Source organism: Marmota marmota, unplaced genomic scaffold (assembly GCF_001458135.2).
Source record: "Marmota marmota marmota unplaced genomic scaffold, marMar, whole genome shotgun sequence".
Taxonomy (NCBI): Eukaryota; Metazoa; Chordata; class Mammalia; order Rodentia; family Sciuridae; genus Marmota; species Marmota marmota.
In genome coordinates, this window is record NW_026000057.1 from 35383246 (window position 1) to 35395659 (window position 12414).

Sequence of the window (12414 nt, forward strand, 5' to 3'; positions counted from 1 at the left end):
ATATAAGAAGGTGATGGGGAGGATTCACAGATGCCTTGAGTGAAATTAAAAAAGGAACATTTGTTGTAAATTTGCTAACCATTAGGAAGTTTGCTGGATACTTGACATATATCTGAGGCTTTCCTGCAAGACAGCCTGAACTGGAATCCTTACTCCATTATTTTCTGGCTGTGTGATTTAGGAAATATTACTTCGCGAAACCTGTTTGTACAACTAAAAAGAATGTGGAATCATTCTACCTTCCTCACTAGTTTACCTTGGCAAAAGCATTGTTTGTTGTTGTTGTTGTTATTGTTTGTTTTTTACATATACTAACTGCTCAATAATAGCAAGTTATTTCACATTTCTTAGAAGTATCATTAATGGATTAACTTTCTTGTCTTCTTTATTGGAATCCCTTCCATTCTGGCTCCTATCTCTACCCCTCTATTACATTCCTTTTGATAAGATTTTAGATGATCAAATTAAAAGAATGATGTTTATTTCCATTTTATTTGGTCATTGACAGACCTACTACCTCTTCATTTCTAAAAAACTTAACTTTAAGCTTCTTGGAAGCCATATTCTATTACTTTTCATCTAACTCAATAGTTTTTTTTCCCTCTATTTTCTTTGCTGGGTTTTTTTAAAAATTCATCTAAATTACAGACCTTTGGACTTGATTTTGGCCCTTGTCTTCTAGCTATATTTCTTCCTAAATGATCTCCTCAATCCATGGCTTTAAATATATGTACATTCTAATGACCCCTAATTTTTAATATCTAAAATCTATAAGTGACTATAAATTTATTCATCCCAAACCTTCCTGACATATCCCTTGCATATCTTACATGCATCTTAACCTTATTGTATCTTAAATAGAATTCTTGACAATTCCTCAAACTTACCTTTCTCTTGTCTTTCTTTCTTCTTATATTAGCATATGACACTAATATCCTCCTAGTTATTCAGTCTTAAAACCCGGAATTCCTCATCTACCTCAAAATCAAATCAGTTATAAATTCTATCAGTTCAAATTTTATAATAATGTGTTTTGAACTCATCAACTTCTCATCATTCTTTCCCTCACTACTCTAACCCAAGTTTTCTTGTCTAAATTTTTATAATAATTTCCTAACTTTTCTCTTTCCCTCCTCTAATCTAATTTATTCCCAATTTATTCAAAAGATTCTGTTGAGCAGGCCTCAAATGGTTCGAATTAGGCTCCCTCATCAAGACTTCCAGCAGACTGTGTTTTCAGTATGTAGTCAAGGTCATGAACACCTAGATTTATCATATGTACTCAAGGTCATGAACATTTTCTTGTGAGCATGTACTCACTGATATAACCTGTTGGCAGTGTGCCTTCTTTGTCTGGCCTGGGTATGGAAAGGACTCAGGGGGTAAAATTTGGAACTGAATGGAATTGGCTGGGGCTGAACCTGGACCAGGGGACTGGCTAGGGACTATTGCCACCTCCGAATAAAGCATGTCTACTATCCCAACTGTGTTTTGCATCTTCTTCTGACAGCTAAGATCCTGAATTTGTTTCCTGGGTCTGAGTCTCCTCCCTGATGATTGGTGTAGTTGGCAAGATATTCTTCAGGTGAGAGATGCATCAACCCCAGCAGATGGGAGGGACCCCATGGCCACCAAGCAACATATAGCACTGTTGCCAAGGTCCTATTAACATGGACTTCTGTGTAGAGTAGAGGTACAGTAGATGGGTTCCCTGTGAACATAGAGAAGGCTTTTGAATGTCCTGTGATGAACATGAACCTGGCAGAGCAGAATGAACTGGCAGCCAAGCCCAAGCACCAGCCTATAGCCAAGGACAAAGATGGGAATGGCCATGCAGATGAGATGGGAAAATGACCGAGGAGCCTCATACATGGCCACTGGGACATGCGATGGGTATTCCTTATAGCTCTGAGAGCAGAAACCGATGCAGCTTTATGAAAGATGAGGGAGTTACGAGGTAGAGAGGAGGCCTTGGAAGTCAGAGCTGGAGGAGGATCTCTGTACCTTGAAAATATCCCTTGGTCTCCCCTGTGGTGATGGAGTTGTGCGGAGGAGGAGATTAACAACTGCAAGTCCAGGCAGTGGTAATGCAGAAAATGAAACAGCAGCAGCTAATGGGCAGCCACCCACAGAGGTGGCCCGGGTAACCGAGTTCACCACATTCCACCTGTCAAGAGGAGTTGGTGAACTTGGGAAAACAATTTAGACAGAGGCCAAGAGAACCCCTGGCTGCTTTGTTCTTATGCCTGTGAAATTTAAGGGTGGTGAGAGCCAACAGGACAAGACACTCCATGTGCTACAAGATATTTATCCTGCACAACCTTGTGACTTAGATGTGCTAGGAGCTCTCAGGGGCCAAGTGGTATGCCAGGAGCCAGCAGGGACCAAGAGAGCCCAGATGTGTTAAGAGCCAGTAGAGGCCAAGAAAAAACCCAGGTATACTATGAGCCAACAGAGTCAAGAGACTTCAGGAGGTGCTAGAGTCTGTTACCTATATAGGTGAACCAGAAATAAACCCATACCTTGGAGGTAAGGCGCCTATACTGTGTTTGATACACTGATTACTCAACACAGGGACAACTGCCTGTATGGATGGCAGTGGCTGTGGATCCAGAGACAGACACTTTCTGGTTTGATACCAGTACAAAACAAAATAACCAGTGAGTTGAGCTAAATGGTGATAGCAAATGAAGTATCTCCCATTGTGACAGTTGTACTGTGTACTGGGGGGAAGTTCTGTGGCAAGAGCTCTGGGAGCTAAGCCACCAGGAACAAGTGACTATAGGGCATGTTACTGTTCATGTCCCTGGGATTAGCCCAGGGAATGATGAAACAGATGCTTTGATTGGGATGTGGTGGTCAGGGTAGGCACCTCCCACTGACCTGGCAGCCTGGTTGCATCGCTGCCTACAGGATGCAGGTGTGAAAACTATATGGAATGTAGTCAAACAATGGGGGGTATGCCTTTAATGTGAAATGCTCTGGGAGACCAGGTTTGTGTGGTTTGTGCATAGGAGTATCCACAACCCTGATGACTTGGAGCCACGGATGGCCAGGTAATGCATGGGTACATCCCTTTGACGTGATGACAGGTTGACTACATTAGTCCTTTACCAAGGTCAGATGGAGCCAAGTTTGCCTTGATGGCAGTGGATATAACTACAGGCTTGCTGTTTGCCTGGCCCAGTGGCCAAGCAAATCAATGTACTACAATTTGCTGACAGTGTTGACAACCTTCTATGGCCAATCCACTCCAATAGAGAGGGATTGAGTTACCCATTTCACAGGTCAGAATGTGAAATGAAGGCAACTCAGTTACAGATTCAACAGAAGCTGCACATCCCATACCATCCACAGGCTTCAGGCAAGATAGAGAGATATAATGGCCTGCTAAGCAAGGACTTAGGATTGCAGGCAACCTATCTTCTATGAAGGGGTAGGCACAGCATCTGTGGGCAGTTGTGAGAGCTCTGAATTAGCATCCACAACCATAGGAACCAGCTTCTGTGGAGGCTTTGCTGCATCATACAGCAGCACCAATACAAGTCCAGGTGGCAATAAAGGATGTTGTACTTAAGCAGGGATCTGGGAAGCAAGGGAATGTTCTTTTGCCTGCTCCCACTGGATTGAATAGGGGAAAAACTTCGGATTAGACATGGCCCTAAACAATATGGACACCTACCCCCCAACCTTCCTTAGGTACTGCTGTTAGTCCCATGGGGAAAAGGTTTAAGTGTGATCTTCTTGTGACACCCTGGGTGACCAGTGAATCCCATTCCCCCTACTTGGCCAGGTTCTGCAGATAGGCACAGTTGTCATTTCTCTCTGGTGCTAGTGCTCATTGAACTTGCTAAAGTTCAGGACCAAGCTGTACCAGTGTGTTATCACCACTTAGGGAAGACACCACAGGCAGCTACTCTGCTTTCCAGGGACTCAAAGTTGGCATCCATTCTCCCAGATGGATGTGATTTACCTGTACTAGTACCTGTAACTGCTTTGTCCTTTCGACTCTAGGTGTGTTCTCACTAACACTGTCACGGGCTGGGCACATACCTATGTCAGGGTAGCAAACACCTCTGTCTGCTGGTTAGACACAAAGATGCCTGAGAGTTCTGCCCCTGGATTAGCCTGGCAAATCCAGACTATTTCCCTGGACAGTTGGATGTGATTGGGAAACTTTCATTGCTACCTCAATATGGGATGAAACTGGCAATGAGTTTTAGTAATCCTAGATGATGGGGCTTGTTTTCTGATTATATGTGGCTACAACCTATATTGTTGTGGCCTGTGGATACAGAGCTCTGTCCTCCTCTTTGCATAAGGGCTCTTTGCATAAGACTTCAGACATGTAGATTGTATGTCAAGGAATCCTAAAGGGGTGGATTGTAAGGCAGGCCCAAAATGGCTATAGTTAGGCTCCCTCAACAAGACTTGCAGTGGACTGTTCAGTGTGTAGTTAAGGTCATGAACACCCTGATTCAGAATATGAATTCAAGGTCATAAACATTTACTTGTGAGCATGTGCCCACTAATGTAACCTTTTTGTCTGGCCTGGGTATAAAAAAGCCCTATGAAAATGGCTTGGGGGTAGGGGCAAAATGGAACTGGCTGGGGGCTGAAGCCGGAGCTGGGGTCTGGTTGGGGGCTGTCTAGGGGCTAAACCCACCTCTGGATAAAGCATATCTATTATCCCAATTGTGTCTTGCATCTTCCATTTGCTGGCATCCTGAATCTCTTTCCTGGATCTGCGTCGGCTCCCTGACTAATGCTATTTCTGTTTTGGAATTAGGAATTATACAACCTAATATACCTGGGTTTTAAATCCTCAAATCACATAACACTAGACCTAAAAATGATGTGTATTTATGCATCCTTTAACCTATATATCCTGCATTCTGAGTATAGTCTAAATTATGCTGCAGTAACAAAAAATCTCTAAATATCAGTAGCTCAAAGCAACAACGAATTCTTTCATGCTCAAACTATACAACATTATGGAGTGGCCAGGAGCTTTGAGTCATGTACATTCTAAGAAACATCCTGACAAGGCAGCTGCTGCCTAGAATCTTGCTCATTCCCATAGATGAAGGAAAGAAACACACTGGGTTCTTAACACTTTACCAGAAATGACATACCATTTTCAATCAATTTCTTTAACCAAATGAAGTTACATGGGCAGGGATAGACTGAAAGGCAGAGCAATATTCCCATGTGCCTAAAGGAAGAGCCAAAATTTTGGGTGAATTGCACTAATGACTACTTCTCCCTTACATTTCACAATGAAGAAATTAGGACTAGAGAGATGTTGTCAGTTGTAATGTCATGAAGCTGATTTATATCTTAGCAGAGACTAAAACTGAATCTTAGATTCCCTGCCCATTGCTTTTTCTAGATGAGGAACTTCTTGTTCCTTAGTCCAAATAAAATACATTTAAACATCTTGGTGTCAATATTTAATAAAGTAATATAAGCTTGTATTAAAAGTTTTTTATACCTTTTCCAAAAAACATAAAGCCTAGATAGATTAGAACCCTTGTTCCTTTTGCCTTGCTGATGCTCTAGCAAGATGCCCACTCGAAATCTAACCAGGCTGCTTTCATTTCCAGCAAAACTAAATCATATTTTAAGTGGGAGACTCTGAACACACTGGCTTAAGAAATGTCAAGAAGATAAGCAAGAGAACTATGAATCTTTATGTATCCTGCACACTGTCTACTAAATCCATTAGAAATATGTTCAAACAGGAAATCCAATGATGGTTTAGGAAAGGGAAGTTTATTTTACCCTAATAATAAGAAGTATAAATGTAGATGACTACTGACTTTGGTAAAGTAATTCAATAAGAGTTCATGGATCTCTTAGTCTTTTCTCGTAGATATAGGATGGCTGTTAACTGCTCCATGTATTGTGCCTATGATCAATTCTGAAAGGGGGAATGTTGAAGCCAGCTAGGCCACCACTTTTATTAGAGAAGCAAACTCTTTCCTAGAATCGATATGCTGCCCCTTGTTCTAGAAGATTATATTGAGGTCCCATTTACCAGGAATGGGGTTACATGATCACTCTTTGCTGTAAGAGAGAACAGAAAAAGAAGAAACAAAATTAGAATTGATTGGACAATTCAAATGCTGCCTTGGACAGTAAGGTTTCTCCTGGCACATGAAGACGAGGAGGTAGGAGGTAGTAGGAATAAAGATTGAGTGAACAACCAACAGTGTCTGCCCCATTCATTGGCTGAATAAAAGGCAGTTTTGAAAGAACTATTGTATTCATTTTGAGTTTACATGAAAATTATTGTGAACAAAAAAATATGTATTGACCATTGAATTCCCAGTAACTATGCTAGGTCTCTTTACAATTGTTGAAATTTTAAAAAACATAATAAAGCTACTAGAATAATTTCTGCTATGATGATTGTTTTAAAAAGAGAATTTTTTTTTCCAGAAAGATTGCTGTATTAGGGAACCATTTGAGCATCATACAATTTCATATTTGTTTGTTTGTGAATTTGTTCATTTACAACCGTAGGTGAATGTAGAAAAATGTATCTGGATAATCTGCTGGCACAGGAATACACAAACCTCACACATGTACACTTTAAATGTTTCCAGTGGCCTCGGTCTCTGCCTGTGTTAGGAGCCGCACCCACCCACATCTGCTGCTGTTTCTGATTTCAAAAGATACGTCTTCCACCATTTCACAACAACTCACACACAGCAACCTTTCTGAGATAAACGTCCTCAAGCAAATGCCAGGCCTTTTTCAACATAAAGGGGCATTTTTTATAGTATTTATGTATGTCTTAAACATTGGTCATGTATAAACCGTGACAAGTGGTATCTATCTGGTTGTATTAGATTTCTATCTGGTTTTTAAGAGCCACTAAGAAAATTTCTGAATGTTGTATCCCTAAACCTCTTAATTCCTGCAGTTTTTAATTGCATGATTTTGCCATGGTACTATGTCTAAGTAGTTTAATTGTGGTAGTTATTAGGAGTAATGCACATACACACAGATATACACATATGTAATACATATATGTGATACACATGCTAGATTAGAAAATAATTGAGACACTTTTTTTCATTTGATTTGCTTTGGTTTGGTCCTGGAGATTGAAACCAGGGGCACTTTACCACTGAGCCACATCTCCAGCCCTTTTTTTTAAAAAATTCTTCATTTTGAGGCAGGATCTCACTAAGTTGCTGAGCCTGGCTTTGATTTCATAATCTTCCTGCCTCAGCCTCCCAAGCTGTTGGAATTACAGGTATGTGCTTGAGGACCTAGCTTGAGACACTTTTTTACATAAATTTCAAAAGTTCATTTTATATCTTAGAGGCAAATATGCCTTTAAAAATATTTATTAAATATATTTGGGAGGGTTTATTTTTAAAAGACTGTCAATTATATTAAATATAAGGCATTCAATATACCAAGCTATATATAGATGTCTCTATGGTGAGTAGAGATTTGTCATTTATCTTTTAAGATAATTATGCAAATTGCATTCAGCCCACACATTCTGAGTTTTTCCATTTTCCAATTTTTTTTATCTCTTTTTCTTATCTATAAATCTTGCCTAACAGGAGTTAGGCAAGATTCAGAATGGGCAGCACAAGGCTGTATTTTGGTGGTCCCTTTACAATAGAAAAGAATATATTTTCTGAGTTAGGGTCTCTTTTCCTTAATGAGGGAATACAAAACTCTCAGCACATTCCCAGAGCTTCGGAGAGGTTCCCCCTTGAGAGATCTCAGTAAATACAAGGAAAAACAACCTCAAAAAAATTTATGCAAGGCCTCTCACCATTTGCCTTTCTTTCTCTCAATGCTTGCTACCATTTTTTTCTGCTTTCTGCATTCCTCCTCAGTTCAAACATTTTTCCCTCTCTTATTTTCCCCAAACAGACTGCCCTTTCCTGGAAGTCCATCTATGGAACAGATTAAAGAAATCAAGCCTGACTCTGCACTTGTGTTCCGAGAGACCAAGACATAGAATAGGGTTTCAAACACCAAGGAATTGATTTAATTCAAGAGTAGTATGTGGAAAATAAGAAACTGAGAAGGTTCTAGGCTTCTGTGGGCATTTCCCTCTGCTTCTTATGACTTCTACCAGATCACTCTCAAACATGAATCCTTTTTTCTCAGGAATTTGGATCAGGGTTTGGCAAGTATGTTTTTAATAAATAACCTCTGAATGTTTGATTTTTAAAAGCAGAAGCATTACTTTGAGTACTTACAGTCAAAATTAAAAACAATCTGTTCTGTTGTCATGCTAATGCAAATTCTCACAGCCCAGACTCCCTGGGTTGCAGGTGAATGATCCTCATCAGAGGCTACACAGGATCCTGTTTTCCTCTGGGCAGCAAAGCACAACACAGTGTCCCAAGCGCACCTGTACACACCCATAGGCACACATTAAACCCAAAAGCCGCAGGTTATGCTAATTCGTACTTCCCTTCCTCCTGGCCTCACCTTGCTCACTTTTCTTCCCCACATCAACCCCCAGGCCTTGCCCCACACAATAGGATTTTTGTTTGCTTCAGTAGCATGTGACAGCACAGTCCCTGCTTTGCCTAGCTCTGTGCTGCAAGTCTCTCAGGTAACAGGTGGCAGCTTCCCCAGACGGATTCTAGGCATAAAATAGAATGACCTCATAGGGGTGGAGCTCTGGGACTCCGTAGAGGTGGCAGTCACAGCCAGGTAACCCTGGAGCGAAGCTGTTTAGTTAGAAGGGGGCAGTTAAACTCCTCACTCCAGTGGCTTTCACCCTCACCCTGAAGCACCTTAGCACTGTTGCCTGCAAACCCCTGAAGGTTGTCTTTGCCCCAGATGGAGCCCAAAGGTGCCACTGGGAAAGAAAACATGGGTACCAAGAGAAAGAACCTGACCTTCTTGAGGCCCAGGATGTATATGCTGGAGAGACGGAAGACTGACACTGTGGTTGAGAGCAGTGTTTCTGGGGACCACTCTGGTACTTTGAGGAGGAGCCAGTCTGACAGAACTGAATACAACCAGAAATTACAAGGTAACAAAAAAAAAAAAAAAGAAATCAATTGTCCCATGTTACTGCACTTCCAGCTCTGTTTTTGCTACACTCCCATTTGCAAAGGAAACACTTAAAGCAGAGGAGAAATTAATACTACCTTTCCTTCTCATAAAATAAGAAATGCAAGTAAATGTGTCTTAAAAATTATAGGGAGAATTCATTACATGAATCAATACTTAAAGAGCCAAATTTGAATTATTTTAATATTTCTTTTTGTTTTGTTTTTGTGTGTATGCACATAATATTTTTTTCTTCTACTTCCCTTTTCCTCTGCTTTCCCTTCCAACCCAACTTAAGAAGTGGGAAGCAACAGAAAGCAAATGATATAGAAACCTACAAAAAATAGTTTATCTCAATAGGTAGATGTGGGATGTTACACCATGAAATCGGTGTATCTAGGTAATCGTGCTGAACTGTGATTGTGGTTACCTTAAGCAACATGAAGCTACAATCATGTCTGTGAAAAGTAAATCACGTTATATAGTTCGCAGAATGGTATACCAGGATTTGCTGACAATCACTTGGGTGATCCTTCCCTTAGAATGAATTTAATAACACCCAAATATGGTAAGAGGTATTTAGCATACTTATGCTGAATGACTTTAGAGAAAATAACTTCAGTTTATTTTGACATTTTGACACAGGTATTATAACATGTATCTGTTTCAGGCCCTGAATTTCTGTCTCTTTCCATCTATTCGTTCTCCTAAACCTCATTTGCTCTAGTAAAACTTCATTTAATGTTGATTGTGTATTGTAGTGTTTTAAGTCTCTGCTGCAGTTCCTGCTAGGTGCTCTTCCAGATCCTGACTTTCCTGCTTTAAACACAATGTGTGTTTGAACTCTCACCATCCCATTATGAATCGTCATTCTGGACTCAAAAACTGTAATTACCTTAGAAAGACCAATGAAATATGCTTGCACTTAGCATATGGCTTTCCTCAGAAATGAGCTTAGACTCAGTAATGCAAATCAATTTAAGTAAAATAAGTTAAATGCATTTAAGTTAAATCTTTAAAAATTATTACTATGAATTAATGGTTTAAAAATTACACATAGTTTAGCATTAAATAGCACTGTCAGTCTTATCCTTAAATTTTGTATTTAATGAAGGAAGAATATTGTTTGATCTCTGAGTTTAATTTCTCTGAAGGCAATTTATACATTGGAAAGAACACATACTTTAAACTCATACACATTTGCTTCCTAATCCTGACTCTTCAATTTACTACCTACAAGATTTAGAGCTAATTACCTAATATTTCTGAATCCCAATTTCCCTATTTGTGGATGTGAAACTAACGATACTTACTGCATATATAGTGTTGTTGAGGAAATAAAATTAGAAAATTACATAAAACATTTAGTATATTGCCCAAAACAAGTTATGTGCTCAATAAACTGTAGTTATTTAAAATTCTAGGAATAATGGTACTATAATAATAGAACAGGGTGTATCCTATATTAATCTAAATTCACATAAATTTATTGATCATTTTAAAAATATTTCTTTGTTCTTTGGTAAAGACACTACATATATAAATTCAGGAAAAGTTCATTACTTGATCCCTAATAACATGTTTTTTTCTGTCTGAGTTTTTCTAATTCAGCAATGTTGTGGTTCAGATTTTACATTGGTAGAATAAAAATAGAAAGGATTTTTTGCTACTCAATATTTGCTATTCTTTTCCTAAATTTACCTAAAAATAAGTCTATAACCACAAACCAGAGTGGATGCATGTTGTTACTTTACAGGAGACCTCAGGCTTCTTAGATACTCCATGTGATTTGTGGGTTTCTACACTTTGTTGGTTTCTGTCTTTGAAGGTAGAAGGAAGACACAGGAGCTCACCCATGTTCCTAGAACTATTTGTTGCTTGAGAAAAATTAGTAGGGAGAATGTAAGAGTGCATCAGAGCTGTTAATTTGACTGGCCTCTTGATAAAAAAGAATTCTTTAGGTGTAACTCAATAAAATCCAAGCTGAGATCTAGTATGTAATAAAGTTTTTAGAATGATTCTGCTCTAACTGTTTTGCCAAACATTATGAGGAATTTTCTGATTAATGTTCAAAGAAATTCATTCTTCAGATTTTCTTCCTGGCCTGTACTAGGTCTACTACCATGAAGATGACTCCAATATTTCTTTAAGAAACTCTTTATTGTTGAAATGGCAAGGGCTTTTCTTCCATTTTTTTCTTGAAACTTGTAGACCTCAAGAGGCATTAAATAAAGACCTGGGCAGTTTAGAGCCCTTTGACTGTTGGCCCAAAGCCATTGTGATTTCACAGTGTTCTTTCGAAGACTGGAATTTCTAGTACCTCCACTGTCCTCAAATTATTCAACTGTTGTTCTTGAGTGCTGTGTTGGTACTTTAGTATTCACTGCTCTAATTCTCTTTAGAAGCATGGTCTCTGGATTCTGGATAATGTAAGATCTTTCTTCAGTGCCTGTGAGCTTGCGTCAACTGATGACTACATCTCCTATCTACTTACTTTCTGATATCACATTAGTGGTGTAAATCTTAAATTGCAGTAATAACTTTACAAAATGGTGCCCTGGATAAGAGTGCCTGGATTGGAACAATAGAACATGGCTCTCAAGAGGTTATCCTAAAGCCTCTGTCGAACATTGACATCAAGGCTACCAAATCATGACTATTTAAGTTGCACAATCATAGCTCAATGCTAACTTAATGTTAGTTTTTTTCATCCCTTCAACAGAATCATTCAGTTTGTTGGCATTTATTGCACATGTTATATGCTGTGTCTTGGAGGTTACAATGGTGAGTGAAAACAGACTGTGTGCTAGGAATCACAACTACAAAATGATTAATAAAATATGTTTGACCTTTACTGCAAAGAGGCTTAAAGTCTAGCTGGGAAAAACAAGATAGGAAAACAAATCAATGCAGTGAAGTGGCATGACGGAAGTAGATGGGACCAGCAGATCCACAGGAGAGGAATGGTGGGGAAGGTTCTTGGGCCTTTAAGAGATGATGAGTTGGGGATGGGGAGAAGCTAGAGAATGGGAAGAGAAGGAGGAGTATTTTAACTTCTTCACTGTAGTTTGTTGGAAATTATATTGTTTTGTACTTATTGCCTATTATTGACTCATTTTGCATCCAATTTCTCTCAAATCCCTGCCCCCAAACTCCATGAAAAAGATGTATCTGTTTTGTTAACTGTTCCATCTTTGCACACAATCATGCCAAGCACAGAGTAACTGCTCAGTAACTGCTAAAAAGAATTAATGAATTCGTTAAATGATCTGGCCAAGGTTGAGAGCTGGTGTAAAGAAAGGAACCCGGGTGGGAAATAAGAGTTCTTGCATATGTGTCTTCATACATGAAGACACATGTCTCCATCAA

General features: G+C 39.3%; 1 protein-coding gene across 1 annotated transcript in view; it reads left to right on the plus strand.

Annotated features, from left to right (window-relative positions):
* Window positions 1–8653: 8653 nt before the first annotated feature.
* Window positions 8654–12414, plus strand: part of Arhgef38 (Rho guanine nucleotide exchange factor 38) — a 147899-nt gene continuing 144138 nt past the window's right edge. The window contains exon 1 of the mRNA XM_015484614.2: window positions 8654–9025. Within this exon, the coding sequence (XP_015340100.1) occupies window positions 8830–9025 (196 nt within the window). The 5' untranslated portion in view covers window positions 8654–8829. The remainder of the gene's footprint in view (window positions 9026–12414) is intronic.